At 39.2% G+C, this 18,559-nt stretch overlaps 1 protein-coding gene across 8 annotated transcripts in view; it reads left to right on the top strand.

The window, feature by feature from the left end:
- OFD1 (OFD1 centriole and centriolar satellite protein) overlaps window positions 1-18,559 on the top strand; it is a 51,748-nt gene that overhangs the window by 3,185 nt on the left and 30,004 nt on the right. For 4 of the 8 annotated variants that reach the window (XR_004622418.1, XM_034649564.1, XM_002927445.4 and 1 more), the window contains exons 1-5: window positions 242-418; window positions 594-692; window positions 4,739-4,939; window positions 7,697-7,765; window positions 7,853-7,880. Coding sequence is in view for 7 of the 8 variants with exons in the window: in XM_034649564.1 (XP_034505455.1) it covers window positions 410-418; window positions 594-692; window positions 4,739-4,939; window positions 7,697-7,765; window positions 7,853-7,880 (406 nt within the window). In the remaining variant the exon portion in view is untranslated. The other 4 variants (XM_034649565.1, XM_034649566.1, XM_034649567.1 and 1 more) reach the window with 4 other exon arrangements.

Below are 18,559 nucleotides of genomic sequence, written 5' to 3' on the forward strand. Positions count from 1 at the left end.
GCGCGTGCGCCGTAGTACTCCCGACTGTGGCGGTTCGGTTTGGCTGGCCTCGGGGAAGGGCGGGATCAACGCTGAACCCGGCGAATTCCGGGTCATACTTCGTTTTCTCCTGTTGCCTCACTACCGGTCCCCGCCCTCCAGCAGCGTGGGAAAGTCGCGTGTGGACCATGACCCCGCCTACCCATCAGAACCGCTGAGAAAGGAAGTGCGAGTCGGCTAGAGTTCCTAGTTCAGAGTGAGAGGCAAAGTGTTCAGCTCCCTTGTTCTTCCCGACTGGCCGAGAGGCAGAGACTGGATTCTGAAGGCCGGGGTTCCCTCTTGTCCTGAGCCTGCAGCTCCGGCCGGGTGTTAACTTGGGCCAAGGCAGGACCGGCTGGGGGAAGTCGGGGGCAGGGGAAGCTAACAGCTGATGGCTCAGGTAGATACACCGGCCCCTCCTCAGGGACGGACAGAAACGTAACCTCGTTTGTTTTCGTTATAGCTTCTTTTCCCCCGCTCAGCCTCTTAGGGTTTCCCTGGAGGCCACTGGTCTGTTTTCAGAAATTCATGGTCCATCTGCCTGCCAGGTAACCCGTAACCATTTTTTCTTCCAGTCCACTATGCCCCCCAAATCTGACGTGTTGAGTCAAGATGAACTGCGAAAAAAGCTATACCAGACGTTTAAGGATCGGGGTATACTGGACACGCTCAAGGTATCTGTTTTAGCCATATCGTTTACATAACTTCTATAAGTTAACTTGTAACAGGCAGTCCACATTTAAATACATCCAGGTCTTGGCTTTTAAAAACAGAATAACATAGATTGTATTGGTAAGTAACATTTTTCTGTTTCTGTATAACTCTTTGTAATGGAACACAGGAAGTCTTGAAAATGGTTTAGGGTTTGGTCTTAAAAGCATATTCAAATAATAGGCTTATTGGACTGATATTAAGGTAGTAGTGGGTAACTTTATAAAGTAAACACATTCTAGTAAAGTTGGACTTGGTTTATAAATCTGGCTTGCAAGTCCTGAATTAATAAGTGGTTTTGTAATAGTACTCACTTTTGAATGAAGAAAATTGACACGATATAGAAAACATTAGGTGTACTACTTACCGTAGAATAATTTGGGGAATGTGAAATTTCTTTCTTAAAACGTATTGAAGTGTATAAATATTTGGGCACCAAGTATTAGTACATATTATATGAACAGCAAGGAGTAGGATTAGCTCAAATGTTTTCATTACTGTATACATTTCTAGAGTATATTTTATATTTAAAATGTTAAATTAAGGGGGCCCCTGGGTGGCTCAGTCCCTTGAGCCTCCAGCTCTTGGTTTCAGCTCAAGTCATGATCAGGGTTGTGGGCTCTGCCCAAGACCAGTTCCGCACTGGGGGTGGGGCTGCTTAAGATTCTGTCTTTCCCTCTCCCTCTGCCCCTCCCCACTCCCTCTCTTTAAAAAAATGTTAAGGAAAAGTGACCTTTTAAAAAATTTTCCTCCCTCTCCCATTGTTTCGGTAACTTAAACCTTGAGATTAATCTGAAAAATATAGAAAAACATGGAGAAACATCATCCCTAATACAGCCACTAATTGGCATAAGTGTATCTTTTTTTTTTTAATTTTATTTTTAAGTAATCTCCATACCCAATGCAGGGCTCAAACCCACAACTTGGAGATCCAGAGTCCCACACTCCACTGACTGAGCCAGCCAGATGCCCCTCCTTTTTAATCTGATACATGGTGAACATTTTCTTGTGTCCTTTAAAGTTCATTGAAATCCTCGTTTTCAGTGGCACCAGGCTTGTCCTTGAATGTATGGGTAATTTATGTAGCAGTCCCCTGTTGAAGATTTACATTATACCCAGTTCTACACATACTGCATCTCTCACTTTGTGCCTAGGATAGGTTAAGTGCCATAACTGAACCAAAATCCTGAGCTTTTTTTTCCTTAAACATTTTATTTATTAGAGAGAGTGCGGGATCTCTAGCACTAGCAGGGAGAGGGGCAAGAGGCAGAGGGCGTGGGAAAAGCAGTCTCCCCCTTGAGCTTGGAGCCTTGTTGCGCTCCATCCTGGGAACCTGAGATCATGACCCAAGCTGTAGGCAGATGCTTAACCAACTGAGCCACCCAAGGCCTGAGCTTTAATGCTCTAAGTATATGGGTCTTGTTCTAGAAAGATTGTAATAGTATATATTTCACCAGCAATTTGATAATGCTTATCTCTCCAATGATACTATCATGACTTTTTTTAAACATTGGAAAACCTTTAATATTCCTTTAATTATTAATGAGGTTGCACATATTTTCTGGCCATTTGTATCTTTTCTGTGGATTAGCAGTTTATGTTCCTTGCCCATTTTTACCTCTCAGCGGTGTTTTATTAGTGTATAAAATTTCTTTTTTTTTTNTTTTTTTTTTTTAATATTTATTTATTCGACAGAGATAGAGACAGCCAGCGAGAGAGGGAACACAAGCAGGGGGAGTGGGAGAGGAAGAAGCAGGCTCATAGCAGAGGAGCCTGATGTGGGGCTCGATCCCAGAACGCCGGGATCACGCCCTGAGCCGAAGGCAGACGCTTAACCGCTGTGCCACCCAGGCGCCCCTAAAATTTCTTTTAATAGAAACTTAATTTCTTTTCCAATTTTGCAGCTATGCTTTATCTCAATGTTCAATTTTAATTTGGTTCTAAAAATATTGGTGTACATTTTTAATGTGGTCAAATCTATTGATTTTTTTTCCTGATTGTTCTCAGCTCTTCTCTAAGAGAACAAATACTTTTTATTTTTTAAAAAGGCCTTATGTTTTTACAGTTAACTCTTTAACCCACTTGGAATTGATTGTAGTGTATAATGCATTAATATGCTTTCTAATGTGAAATGGTCCTTGAATTCCTGGCCGTGGCATACTTTGTTTTACTGTGCTTCTGAATTAGATTTGAGAGTGTTTTGTTTGTGGTCACAAATGATACTGATGTATCCTTATCCTTCTTAAGCTGTCCTTGTTTGGGTTTGGTATCAGGATTGTGCTAGCTTTGTTCACTTTACAAATGTGTATCTTATAGAGAAATATTTCCTTTGTGCAGCTGGCTGTTCAGTTCTGTTACTCCAGCTTTGCCAGTGGCAGGACAGATTTTTACTTACTAAGTCTGAGCTAATTTTTGTTTTCTCAATTCAGTGACGATGGCCTGAGTGGGTTTTAATTTTTAAAATTCATTAAATTTTTTAATGGCCTAATTAACATTCTGTTTGGGTGTTTGAAAAGAATTTCTGGTGAAGTACAAAGTCCAGTATCTATTAAATGGAGTTTATCGAGTCTTTTTCCTTATTTTGAGTCTACTCTTAATTTCTGAGAGAGTTGTGCTGAGGAAGTACAAGTCTCTTCTCTCCCAGTTCCCCTCCCCACCCACAATAATTGTACTTGTTTCTATTTTAGGAACATTAATTCTGAATAGATTTCCCTCTTTACATTGGCTGCTGGAGAGCCCCCAGCCAGTTGTGGGATTCCTTCCAGCAAGTGCTGGATGGCTTTCTTTTTATATTTGTTGAGCTGGGGATTCATCTGTAAGGTCCTTTGCTTTTTTTTTTTTTTCCCACCCTACCCTTACTTTCCTTTCTGCTTCTATCACTCCTCTAAATCTTATCCTGTTTCAGTATTTGTTTGCAAGACACCATAAGTCATTTTATTCAGTGGGATCTAAATATATTTAGTTGTACAAATTTAATTAAATCACCTCTAAATTTTACTGGTGGAGAATGCTATAATTTCTCTCGTTTTATTTGTTACTGAACTGTACTAGATGAGGCAGGACATGCATATTCTGTTCAGTATAAATGCCTTTTTTCTTTCTTTCTTTCTTTCTTTCTTTTTTTTTTTTTTAACTGTAGGACTTCAGACATATACTAAGGCCTGTTCTATACTGGTAATTATATACTGTCCTACTCTTGAGCTAAAGGATAGAAGATAGAAGTATAACAAGAACTCCATTGTTTCTTGCTTGTTCTATTAATATGAATTCATTAGATATCATTTACTGCTGAACCCCATGAATCCAGGCAGTGCACTCTTAAGCTCAGCCCAGTTGTATGTTTCTGGATGATCTGCAAAATAGACTAGAACAAATACCCAGTAGTCTGAGTAATTTGGGGAATTTTGTTAAAAACCAGGTGAATAATGCTAGTGTTACAACCTTGAGAAAATGACCCACTTTGAACTGTAATTTTCTCACTTAGAAGATGTGAGAAAATTATTATACTTCAGTGTCTTGAGATGTAAATACTGTATGCAAAAGGACATCTTAATACATTTTTGGGTTTATTGATTTCCCTCTTGCATATGTGATTTCCCTTTTGGGAACCCAGTTTTGTTTTGATCAATATGCCCAATATTTTCGTATCCTTCAACAGTCCACAGAGAGGTGAGCAAGGGGCAGAATTGTGTCCTGCACTTGATACCTTGATGAAAAGCTGCTGAGATGGGCTCGTGTGGAAGTGAAGTTAGAGCATACATGCGTTCTGGCTAACCACAAGTTAACTTGGAAGTTGGTGAAATCACGTTTCTTTTTCCAAAATTCCATGGCTACTTCTGTCACAAGGTTATCTAGGGAATGAATGGCTCCTAACTTTTGGTCATGGATCCAGAACCATTCTGGAAATAAGGATGCTAATTCGTGTGACAAATCTGTGTATCTCCAGTGAAACAATCCTGCTGAAAATTTTTTCCCTCTTGTTTCATTTTTGTTTGTTTTTTTGAGCTAGACACAGCTCCGAAAGCAGCTAATTCACGAATTGATGCACCCTGTGTTGAGCGGAGAACTGCAGCCCCGGTCCGTTTCAGTGGAGGGGAGTGCCCTTTTAATAGGCGCTTCTAACTCTCTAGTGGCAGATCACTTACAAAGATGTGGCTACGAGTATTCACTCTCTGTTTTCTTTCCGGAAAGTGGTTTGGCCAAAGAAAAGGTAAAGTCTTTCCTTTTCTGCTTTTGAATTTTCTATTAACAGCTTCTTTCTGAGCTAACGGTAAATGCTGCATAACAGCGCAGTAGTCCTTGGCTAGCGAGGTCCGTTTCCCATTCGTCTTCGAATTCACCTCATATATGCTATCACGTAACAAAGCAGAAGTACTAAAGTTGATTGTTGATTGTTATCAATTCCTTGGAATCCCGATTAGTCTTTGGTTAAAATTGTGATGTGTAGAATCACTGTTTTGGAGCTGGAATTGACCTCCCATTCTGTGGAGTTTACTAAGATTCACAGTTGCCATTTATGTTGAATGTCTGTTGTAAGATTGTCCCTGTACTAGTCACACTGCAGCTGTTACCTATATTACAGATGAGGAACCAGCCTCTGGAGAGGTGAAGTGCTTTGCTCAAGGTCACATGATTTGTAAATATCAATGCGGGCCGTAAATCTAGATCTCTAAAATGTGGTGTTCTTACTGTGTTCAAGTCTCTTCAGATAGTTCTGTTCCTTAGGATTACACAAGAGAAGTGAGGGATATAGTAGTTGTTAAAAATCTATGGAATTCTCAAATACTAAAACACCTGTTTTTACCAATTTTCTAATTACTTTAACAGTAATGGTGGAGAAATCCAGTCACACTTGATTATTTTAAAGGCTGATACAACAGACTTTGTCTATTTTTTTTTAATAGACTTAATTTTTTAGAGCAGTTGAGGTTCAGAGCAAAATTGAGCAGAAAGGAGGATATCCCATATGCTCCCTGCTCCCACACATGCATAGCCTCCCCTACTAGCAACATGTTTTGTTATATACTTGATTTTTTTTTAAAGGATTTTATTTATTTATTCGACAGAGATAGAGACAGCCAGCGAGAGAGGGAACACAAGCAGGGGGAGTGGGAGAGGAAGAAGCAGGCTCATAGCAGAGGAGCCTGATGTGGGGCTCGATCCCACAACACCGGGATCACGCCCTGAGCCGAAGGCAGACGCTTAACCGCTGTGCCACCCAGGCGCCCCCGTTATATACTTGATTTTTTNGCCAGGATCACGCCCTGAGCCGAAGGCAGACGCTTAACCGCTGTGCCACCCAGGCGCCCCTATTTACTTATTTTCTTAAAGAAGGAGGCAGGGAGAGGCAGAAAGATGAAGAGAGAGCATCTTAAGCAGGCTCCATGCCCATTGTGGAGCCCGCGGCAGGACTCGATCTCACGACCCTGGGATCATGACCTGAGCCAAAATCAAGAGGTCAGATGCTTAACCACCTGAACCACCCAGGCGCCCCCATTATATATATTTTTGCCATAAAATCTACATTGTCACATCTTGTCACCTAAAGTCCATGGTTTATTTATTTTTTAAAAGATTTGAGAGCAAGAGAGAGCAGGAGTAGGGGGAGGGGCAGGGGGAGAAGCAGACTCCCTGCTCAGCAGGGAGTCAGACACGGGGCTCAGTCCCAGGCCCCTGGGACCATGACCTGAGCTGAAGGCAGATGCTTAACCACCTGAGCCACCTAGGCACCCCTAAAGTCCATAGTTTAACTGTTGGTGTTGTCTCTCTCTTTTTATTCTTTATCTTATCTATAATTGACTAAAAGTTTCATATTCAGATGTTTTAAGAAAATAAGAACAGTGTTAGTATTTGAAAATTCAAATATGCTGTATTTATTTATTAACAACTAAATTTTACTTATCAACATTAGGAGTTCTTGTTTGGTCCGTCAGTCTTTAAGTTTTGTTGTTTGTGTTTTTTGTTTGTTTGTTTTTTTTGTTTAAAGTAAGCTCTAAGCCCAATGTGGGGTGGACCTCAAGATCAAGAGTCACATGTTCTACCGACTGAGCCAGCCAGGCACCCCTAAGTTTCTAATTATGTTTCACAATTTTGCTTATTGCATGAGTAATTGTCAATTACATAGTTGTTAAAGCAGTAGTTAATCCAGTTCACATACTTAAAGGTTTCTACTCTAAAATGCTGTGCAGAATAGTTTCTGTAAAGGAAAACCACTTGAAAACCTATCCATGTTCTCAGGGTAGACCTAGTGAATGATAAGTATTGTAGTAGAAATATGTACTAAGAATAGCCACCCAAGGGGTACCTGGGTAGCTCAGTTGGTTAGGCATCTGCCTTTGGCTCAGGTCATGATGCTGGAGTCCCAGGATCGGGCCCCCACATAGGGCTCCCTGCTGAGTGGGGAGTCTGCTTATCCCTCTGCCCCTCACCCTGCTTGCTTGAGCATTCTCTCTCTCTCTCTCTCTCTCCCTCTCTCCTTTCTCTCTCAAGTAAATAAATAAAATCTTAAAAAAAAAATAGCCACCCAAAATGTTTAAGACTATTTTAGGTATGCTTTAGTTATTCATTGTGGAAAAAACAGTAAAACTTCATTTGTATTTCGAAGCAATAGTACTTTAAAAACTTTATTGCAGTTGAAAGACCCTGAAATTCACACATGTATTCACTGGTTCATCAGCTATTTGAGTGTTTGTAATCCATAGGCATTAACCATTTAGACATATTAGACCTATTATTTACAATGTGAAATATTTGGAGGTTAAGTATGTGATCAAGAAAAATAGTTTATCCTTGTGATTTTAATATGTTCGTTATTGGTAGTATAAGAAAGTGCTTCAATTTTATATTTTTAGCATGGTTATAATATTTTCTGTTTTAATCTGCAGTGTGATTCTTAGTCTTCAGAAATGTCCTAGTTTATCATTTATATATTGATGTAAAAACATGTCTCACTTTTCTTTTCCTTAAGGTATTTACTATGCAAGATCTATTACAACTCATTAAAATCAACCCTGAATCCAGTCTCTACAAATCACTGGTAGGATTGTTTAATTTTTATAACCTGCTTTGGTCTGTTAATTGTAACTGAACAGTTGAATAAAGATAAAATATTTTCTTTTAACAGATTTCAGGATTTGATAAAGAAAACAAAGGTAGGAGCCTTCATCTTTGTAAAAAATAGCAACATTTTTGTCGTGTACTTTTTCCTGTAAACCTATGAAAGTAATAATTTTGAGGGGTATGAGTAGGGAATTTAATATGAATTTGAGTTTCCATGCTGTGACAGTACCTTACCATTTTATCTAATTTCTAAAAAAAGATTTTATTTAAGTAATCTCTACACCCAACGTGGAGCTTGAACTCACGACCCTAAGATCAGGTGTCACATGCTCCACTGATTGAGCCAGCCAGGCGCCCCAATACCTTACCTTTTAAATAAACAGAACTATGCATCTATTTTGGCAAATGTAGCTCACTTCCCCAAATTTCACTCTTCTTAATTGCTCTTAGATACTCAGACTATAGACAGAAGTTGATAGAACCCTAGAAATGATGTGAAAGCTACATTTTATAAAGATGCCCACTGTTGGGAACATTTCCACCCAAACAAATTAACAATTTTAAGGCTAGGTTTCTTGGTGGCCTAGATCTCCCCCTCAAGTACAGTTAATAGATTATTAATATTTGCTTAAAGAATGAAGTATCTGGTCAGTAATAAGTGTTGCATATGTATTTTTTATTAAGTGTTTATATGAGCCTGATAAATTGCTTTAATCTTGGCCTTGATAATAACCTTCACAGAGTCCATAACATGCCGGATCATGGACTTTGTAGCATGAACTTAAGCTGGTAACTTGCCTGTAATGCACATCCTTTAGGTCTATTTTAAATAATCTGTAACATTATGTGGTGGCCCTTTTGTGTTGGTGTGTTTCTGGGTTTTGTCTGTTGCCAGTATTGCTACCATTCCCAGTAGGGCATTCATTCAGAACTTAACATTCAGCAAACATTTGAGTACTTAGTTTCTGCCAACCAGTAGTTTGTGACTTCATTGCCTAGTCTTGGGAGTAATGTTAGCAGAGGGTGAGTAAATCAGATCACAAGGCATTCTGGAGTGTTTGCGAAGCAGGTCATCCATACTGAACTTCAGTATGGTAGATGATCCTACATTCAGTATTCCAGGACAGTACCGTCTAATGTAAATTTCCTGTAATGATGGGGATGTCCGTGTCTGTGCTATCTGATATGGTAGCTGCTAGCTGTGTGTGGCTATTGAACATTTGAAGTGTGGCTAATGTAACTGAAGAACTGAATCTTAAATTTAAATAGCCACACATGAATAGTGGTTATGGTACTGGACAGGGCACACAGATCTAAGGTACAAAGCAGATATCTGTAGCTTAACTGTTCTTTCAGAAGGAAACTCGGGGACTAAAGAGATATTAAGAAATAATCCACTTATTATAGGCATTCCATATCATCTTTAAAAATAATTTTTCACCTCTACATACTCTGTTTAAATGCTTCTGGTTCAGAAAGACATGTGGTTAACAGCTCTTACCAGCTTCACCCAGCATTCTAGTATAAGTTCTGAAATTCAGCAAAACTATGCATAGTAGACATGTCAGGCATCTTTATGGCAAAATTTGGGTAGAACTCTTTGCTGACACGAAAACAGCTATTGTTAAAATGAAATAATTTTAAGAATTTGTGGCTTCCAATTAAGAAATTTAGAACATCAGAAAACATGTAGGAAAATATTTTGTGCCTAACTGTTGTTTTTGCCCTAACAGAGACCTATAGTTTTATCTTAACTCTGTCTGTATTCGAGGATGCTGGGTTGTTGAATGGCCATAGTACTTTTCCCCTAGATTACACTTACTCATCCTTTCCACCCCTAACTTTTCAGAGGTAATAATGCCAAGAAAAAAGCTGTGCAGAGAATTTGGATGAGGGCAGAAAATTTGGACATTGCTCTTTGTTTTCTGGAACTTAATATCCTTACCTGTGGTGGGTAAAAGAATAGCTACATATATCAGTGGGACATAACAGCGAGCCCAGAAATTAGTCTACACAATACAGTTGACCCTTGAACAACACGGGGGTTAGGGGCTCTGACCCTCCCCACCACGGCTGCTGCACAGTCCAAAATCCACATAGAATTGTTGACTCCCCCAAAACTAACAGCCTGATGTTAACTGGAAGCCTTACTGATAACATAAACTGTCAATGCATATTTTGTGTGTTAAATGTATTATATACCATACTCTCAAAGTAAGCCGGAGAAGAGCATGTCCTTACGAATCAAAACAAAAAGTACGTTAACAGTACTGTCCTATATTGATTGAAAAAATCCCCACATAAAACCTGTGTTGTTCAAGGGTCAACCGTATACTCAACTGATTCTTTTTTTTTTTTTTTTAAAGATTTTATTTATTTATTTGACAGAGATAGAGAGCCAGCGGGAGGGGGAACACAAGCAGGGCGAGTGGGAGAGGAAGAAGCAGGCTTATAGCAGAGGAGCCTGATGTGGGGCTCGATCCCATAACGCCGGGATCACGCCCTGAGCCGAAGGCAGACGCTTAACCGCTGTGCCACCCAGGCGCCCCTCAACTGATTCTTGATAAAGGGTGAAGGTAGTTCAAGGGAGGAAGGATGGTCTTTTCCACACGTGATGCTGGGACAATTGGACACTCATACACAAAAATGAACCTAGACACAGACCTTACACCTTACATAAGAATTAAATCAGAATAAACTGTAAATCTAATTTTAAATATCAAACTATAAAACTTATGTAAGAAAACATTAAAACATGTATGTGACCTTCCGTTTGGTGATGAGATAGAACACTAAAAGCATATATGAAAGAAAAGAATTGACCAGTTAGACTTTATTAAAATGAAAACTATCTGCTCTGAAAGACACTGAGAATGAAAAGACAAGCCCCAGACTGGTAGAAAATATTTGCAAAGGACACATCTCCTAAAAGACTTGCATCAAAAATACACAAAGAACTCTGAAAGGGACAACCTAGTTAACAAATGGGTAAAGGATCTGAACAGACGTGTCACCAAAGAAGATCTAGAGATGGCAAATAAGCATACAAAAAGATGTTCAATGGCAGTTGTTATTAGGGCAATGCAAATTGGAACAACAAAGAGATCTCCCCGTACCCCTGTTAGAGTGGCAGAAATCCAGGCTACTTACAACATCAAATGTTGGTGAGGATGTGGAGCAACAGGAACTCCCGTTCATTGATAGTGTGAATGCAAAATGGTACAGCTGCTTTGGGAGATGGGTAGTTTCTCACAAAGCTAAACATGCTCTTATCATACCATGTGACAGTGGTGCTCCTGGTTATTTACCGAACTGATTGGAAAACTTAGGCCCACATAGATACCCAGACATAAATGTTTGTAGCAGCTTTATCGTAACTGCCAGAAATTGGGAGCAACCAAAACGTCTTTGAATAGGCGAATGGATAAACAAGCTGTGGTACATGCAGACAATGGAATGCTACTTGGCTAAAAGGAAAGAATTGTCAATCCATGCAAAAATAAAATCTGGGATGCTTGGGTGGTGCGGTTGGTTAAGCGTCTGACTCTTGGTTTCGGCTCAGGTCATGATGTCATGGTCGTGGGGGATCGAGCCCTGCATCAGGCTCCCTGTTCAGTGGGGAGTCTGTTTCTCCCTCTCCCCCTGCTCCTCCCCTCTGTTTGTGCTCTCTCTCTCTGTTATATAAGGTCTTAAAAAAAAAAGTTGCAAAAACAAAACTATAGAGCTGGTAAGTGGATTGGTGGTTTCCAGGGATTTGGAGGGAAGGGGTGTAGGAGGTTGAATAGGTGAAGCATAGGGAATTTTTTAGGGTCGTGAAGGTTTTTTGTATGATACTGTAATGGTAGGACATATAGCACTAGATATTGGTCAAAGCCTGTAGAAGTTTATAGTACAAAGGGTGAACCTTAATAAATGCAAATTTAGGAGGTCAGGTGATCCCAGGATGGACGGCAGACTGACAAAACCATCTAATAACCTCACTGGAGGGGATGGGGAAAAAAGATGCTGAGCTTGACCAACTTTGGAAATGAAGACTGTAAGGCTAAAAGCAAATGAAACTGTTCATAGGCACCGTATTTGGGGTGATAGTTACTTCTCATGGGGGTACTGGTTAACAATTTGGAAACCATTGTGCATGTATGCTGGAACTGAACAATTAATTAAATGGATAGTAGAGGGTGAGAGCCGGGTTTCTCACTGTTAGAGCTCAATTTCACAGATCAATAAGGAGAAGAGGCTAGAATGGTCCGTGTGGTAATGGATTTTTTGGAGACTTCAGTAAGCTCAGGTTTAGCTTAATATAGATGCAGAGGATATATAGAGGTATTTGTAGATATGTATCTACACAGTTTAGTGGAACACAAATTTCCTTGTTCTGCAGGCTGAGAGGGCCTAGAAGCAATGACATCCCAGTAGCCATGGAAAAACCTAGTGCCCAGTTTGGAACACTAAGATTTGGTTTCCAATACCATTCTGTAGTAATAGGAACCAAGGCTGCTTGGGACAATGGCTCATTCCAGGACTGGGGCAGAGAATGTACAAGATGGGCATGGAGTCTTTTACAGTGCCAGAGGAAAGGAAATGCTTAATTAAAAAAAAAAAATCCACTGTGAAAGAGCTTCCAAAGGCCAAAGCTAGAACAAATGGAGCAACAAAATAAAATAGTGGATTATATAAAATGTTACACAATCACACAGAAATTGAAATACAATGTATAAAATACCCATGAGTCCATACCACTGTAAATAAATACTTGAATAAATGAGATGAGAGAATTCCTTCTTAGAGGGGGTATATATATGGGGAAGGGGGGGTGAAGAAGTGAACTAATTAGGGGCCTGTGAATAGTACTACAGAACTGGGAAAAGGTGACTATTCTTCACCTAGAATGAGTGAGGGGGAGGAGCGCATCTCGAAAGATTATCTACTGCAGGATCTCAAAGGAAATTTCTGCATGCAGTATGTCTACCTTTTCTATAAAGGCAGAGCAGACATGCCTGAGCATAGCAGTAGCAGGAAGGTGTGAGGAGAGAACAGCCGGACTGGGGGGAAAAGGTCAAGAGAAGATCAGTGGATGAGCCAAAGAGGAATCGCAAGCAATGAATATGAAAGAACAGGGTGTAGATCACATTAGAGGAAGTGAGAAACAGTAGATTTTAAAATCTTCAGAAAAGGGAAAAAACAAAAAGGCCTTTAACTTGGCTGATGCAGAAGCCAAGTCCTTCCAACTGTTTTAAGAAACTAAAAACTTCTGGGGCGCCTGGGTGGCACAGCGGTTAAGCGTCTGCCTTCGGCTCAGGGCGTGATCCCGGCGTTCTGGGATCGAGCCCTGCATCAGGCTCCTCCGCTGGGAGCCTGCTTCTTCCTCTCCCACTCGCCCTGCTTGTGTTCCCTCTCTCGCTGGCTGTCTCTGTCTCTGTTGAATAAATAAATAAAATCTTTAAAAAAAAAAAAAAAAAAGAAACTAAAAACTTCTAAATTTATACTCATGGTTTAAAAAAAAAAAAGCCTCAAACTATTCAGAAAAGTATAAAGTGAAAGAAAAGTAGAAATTGCTGCCTGTATTCTCTGATCTCCCTTTCCACTGATACCTTGAATGAATAATTTGTTTATCCTACCAGAATTTCGTTTATGAATGTGCAAGTCTGTGTGTGTGATTAAAACACACATATAATCATAAATGGGATCATATTATACTGTTTTGCAATTTGCTTTATTCACCAATATATCTGTCTATTCAGACTAATTATTCTTAATGTTATTTAACCCCCACTGGTGGAGATTTCATTGTTTTATTGTTTTGCCATTGGAAGCAATCAGTATGCAGAGTACACCCATTTGTCCCTCTGGAAATAATAGCAGTGTAGACTTACAGAAGTGGAATGATGAGGTCAAAGGGCATGTGCATTTGAGAACACACTAACCCTGACAAAATGAGCCATGTCTATTTCCCCATTCCCCTGTTTGGAAGAAATTGACTTCAACCCTCATGGATGACTTTGAGAGGTTCAAGGGTTCAATGGGGAAAGTCACTGCAAATGTGGTGGAAATAGCAAGACAACCAGAATTGGAGCCTGAAGATGTGACTGAATCGCTGCATTCTCAGGATCAAACTTGAACGGATGAGTTACTTCTTACGGATGAGCAGAGGAAGTGGTTTCTTGAGACGGAATCTATTGGTGAAGATACCGTGAAGGTCGTTGAAATGACAATAAAGGATTTAGATTATTACATAAACGTAGTGGCAGGGTTTGAAAGAATTGACTCCAGCTTTGAAAGAGGTTCTATTTTGAGTAAATCATGTGCTACAGAGAAATTGTGAAAGGAAGGGTCAGTGTGGCAGACTTCATTGTTGTCCTGTTGTTGGCCACAGCCAGCCCACCTCCACCAACCACCACCCTGGTTAGTTATCAGCCATCAACACCAAGGCAAGACCCACCACCAGCAAGATTATGACTGGCCGAAAGCTCAAATGATGGCTAGTATTTTTTAGCAATATTTTTAAATTAAGATATGTATGTTGCTTGTTTTAGACATAATGAATGCTATTGCTTAGTAGGCTCGAGTATAGTGGAAACATTACTTTTATATACGTACTGGGAAACCTTCATTAGACTTGATTTATTGTGATACTCATTGTATTGCACACTGGTCTGGAACCGAAATTGCAGGATCACTAAGGTATTCCTGTATTTTTTTTTTTTATGGATGTGCCCCAGTTAATTTAATGCTACAGTTGATGAATCTGATAGCATTATGGACAATGCAATCATGAACATTGTTGTATATACATATTTTTCAATTAAAATGTATAATAATGTAAAATGCAGATATTATAAATATAGCTTGGTAAACCATCAAAAAATAAATGTACCCAGGAAATACCTCCCACACAAGAAATAGAATGTATCCCAGAAGCCCCCCTTGTATCCTTCCCAATCACTACGCTTTCCCTGTTACCCAATCTTAACTGCTATTCTGATATCTAACGCCATAGATTATTAATGCCTGTTTTTACACTTTATATACATGGAATCCTACAATATATCTTATTTTGAGTATGGCTTCTTTCAGCATTATGACATTGATTCATACTATTTTAGCATTGGTTTGTTCATATTAATTGCTATGTATTATTCCATTGCATGAGTATACTGTTATTTTTTATTCAAGTACAATTAGTACAGTGTTATATTAGTTTCAGGTGTACAGTGTAGTGATTCAACAATTCTATGTATTTCTCGGTACTGATTGCAACACACAACAAGTATACTCTTAATCCCCTTTATCTATTTCACTCATCTCCCCACCCACCTCCTCTCTGGCAACCATCAGTTCTCTGTATCTGAGAGTCTCTTTCCTTTGTTTCTACATTTATTTCTTAAAGTCCACATGCGAGTGAAGTCATGAGTTTCTCTGACATTTCCTTTAGCATTATACCCTCTAGTTCCACCCATGTTATTGCAAATGGCAAGATTTCATTCTTTTTTATGGTTGGATAGTAATTCCAGTGTGTGTGTGTGTGTGTGTGTGTGATAATTCCAGTGTATGTGTGAATCCAATAACTTGTGTGTATATATACCCCATCTTCTTTATCCATTCATCTATTGACAGGTGCTTGAATTGTTTCCATATCTCGCCTATTGTAAATAATGCTGCAATAAACATAAGGATGCATATATCTTTTCAAATTAGTGTTTTCATATGCCTTGGGTAGATACCCAGTACTGGAATTACTGGATCATGTGGTATTTCTATTTTTAATTTTTTGAGGAACCTCCATACTATTTTCCACAGTGGCTGCACCAGTTTGCATTCCCACCAACAGTGCACTAGGGTTCCTTTTGTTTCTTGCATTGTTGATTTTAGCCATTCTAACAGGCGGGAGGTGATTTCTCAGTGTGGCTTTGATTTACATTTCCTTGATGATGAATGATGTTGAGCATCTTTTCATGTGTCTGTTGGCCATCTGGATGGTTTTGGAAAAATGTGTATTCAGGTCCTCTGCCCATTTATTTATTGGATTGTTTTGTTGTGTTGAATTGTATAAGTCCTTTATTTTTGGGATATTAATCCCTTATTGGATGTATCATTTGCAAGTATTTTCTGCCATTCAGTAGGTTGCCTTTTTGTTTTGTTGATGGTTTCCTTTGCTGTGCAGAAGCTCATTATTTTGGTGTGGTCCCAATGGCTTAGTTTTGCTTTTGTTTCCTTTGCCTGAGAAGACTTGTCTGGAAAAATGTTTCTATGGTTGATGTCAGAGATATTACTGCCCATGTTTTCTTCCAGTAATTTTATGGTTTCAGGTCTCACATTTAGGACTTTAATCCATTTTGAGTTTATTTTTGTGTATGGTGTAAGAAAGGAGTCCAGTTTCATTGTTTTGCGTGTGGTTGTACAGTTTGCACAAGATCATTTGTTGATGAGACTATTTTTCCGCCATTGTATATTCTTGCCTCCTTTGTTGTAGGAGTCCACACATAATTGACTCTTGTAGTGTTCACACTTAATTGGCCATATAAGCATGGGTTTATTTCTGGACTCTCTATCCTGTTCCATTGATCTGTGTGTCTGATGTTGTGCCAGTAGCATACTGTTTTGATTACTACAGCTTTGTGGTATATCTTGCAATCTGGAATTGTGATACCTCCTGCTTTGTTCTTCTTTCTCAAGGTTGTTTTGGCTATTCAGGGTCTTTTGTGGTTCCATACAAATTTTAGTATTATTCTAGTTCTGTGAAAAATGCTTTTGGTGTTTTGATAGAGATTGCATTGAATCTGTAGATTGCTTTGGGTAGTATGGACCTTTTAACAATACTGGTTCTCTCAATCCATGAGCACGAAATACCTTTCCATTCATATCGTCTTCAGTTTCTTTCATCGGTGTTTTATAGTTTCATAGTATAGGTCTTTCAACTACTTTATTAAGTTTGCTTCTAGGTATTTTATTTTTGGGGCAATTGTAAATGCCATTGGTTTAATTAAAAAAAATAGACCTACTTTGTTGAGAGTTTTTATCATGAGTGGATGTTGTACATTGTTAAATGCTTTTTCTTCATCTATTGAGATGAGCATATGGTTTTTATCTTTTCCATTATTAATGTGATATATCACCTTGTTTGATTTGCAGATATTTGTATCACACTTGTTTCCATGGAATAAATCCCACTTGATCATGGTGAATAATTTTTGTAATGTATTGTTGGATTTGATTTACCAATATTTTTTTTAAAGATTTTATTTATTTATTTGACAGAGAGACAGCCAGAGAGAGAGGGAACACAAGCAGAGGGAGTGGGAGAGGAAGAAGCAGGTTCACAGTGCAAGAGCCTGATGTGGGGCTCGATCCCATAATGCCGGGATCACGCCCTGAGCCAAAGGCAGACGCCTAACGATTGAGCCACCCAGGCGCCCCAGATTTGCCAATATTTTGTTGAGGATTTTTGTATCTATGTTCATCAGAGATACTGGCCTGTAGTTTTTTGGGGCTTTTTGTTTGTTTGGTTTTTGTTAGTGTCTTTATCTGATTTCGGTATCTGTAATTCTGGCTTTGTAGAATGAATTTGGAATCTTTCCTTCCCCTCTGTTTTTGGGAGTAGTTTTATTTTTATTTATTTATTTTTAAAGATTCTATTTATTTGTAAAAGAGCAAGTGGGCACCAGCAGGGGAAGGCCCAGAGGGAGAAGGAGAAGCAGGCTCCCTGCAGAGCAGGGAGCCCAACGAGAGGCCCAATCCCAGGACCCTAGGATCATGACCTGAGCCTAAGGCAGACTCTTAACCAACTGAACCACCCAGGCACCCCAGGCATAGTTTTAGAATAATAGGTATTAACTCCTCTTTAAATGTTTGGTAGAATTCACCTGTGAAGCCATCTGGTTCTGAACTTCTTTTGGTGGGAGTTTTTGATTACTGACTCACTTTCATTGCTAATAATTGGTCTATTCAGATATCCTGTTTCTTCCTGATTCAGTTTTCAAGGTTATATGTTTCTAGGAATTGATCCATTTCTTCCTGGTTGTCCAGTTTGTTGGCATATAATTTTTTTGTGATATTCTCTTATTTTTAAAAAAGATGTTTTTAAAAGATTTGATTTTAGAAAGAGTGTGTGCACTCAAGTCAGGGGGAGGAACAGTGGGAGAGGGAGAGAGAGAATCTCAAACAGACTCCTCACTGAGCCCAGAGCCCAACACAGGGCTCAATCTCATGCCCCCAAGATCATGACCTGAGCTGAAATCAAGAGCTGGATGCTTAACTGACTGAGCCACCCAGGCGCCCTGGTATTCTTTTTATACTCCTTTGCATTTCTCTGGTGTTGGTTGTTATTTCTCCTCCTTCATTTCTGATTTTATTTATTTGAGTCTTTTTTATGAGTCTGGTTAAAGGTTTATCAATTAGTTGATCGTTTCAGAGAACCAGCTCCTGGTTTCACTGATCTGTTCTTTGTTGTTTTTTTTTTTAGTCTTTTATTTCATTTTTTTCTGCTCCAATCTTTTTAATTTTTTTCCTTCTGGCTTTGGGCTTTGTTCTTTCTCTAGCTCTTTTAGGTGTAAGGTTACAATATTTATTTGAGATTTTTCTTGCTTTGTGGTATAAGCCTGCATTGTTACAATCTTGCCTCTTTAACAGCTTTTGCTGCATCCTGAAGATTGTGGACATTGTGTTTTCATTTTCCTTTGTCTCCATGTATTTTTGATTTGCTCTTTGATTTCTTGGTTGACCCATTCATTGTTTAGTAGCATGGTATTTAGCCTTCGTGTATTTGTGTTCTTTC

This window comes from Ailuropoda melanoleuca, chromosome X (genome assembly GCF_002007445.2).
Source record: "Ailuropoda melanoleuca isolate Jingjing chromosome X, ASM200744v2, whole genome shotgun sequence".
NCBI classification, from domain to species: domain Eukaryota; kingdom Metazoa; phylum Chordata; class Mammalia; order Carnivora; family Ursidae; genus Ailuropoda; species Ailuropoda melanoleuca.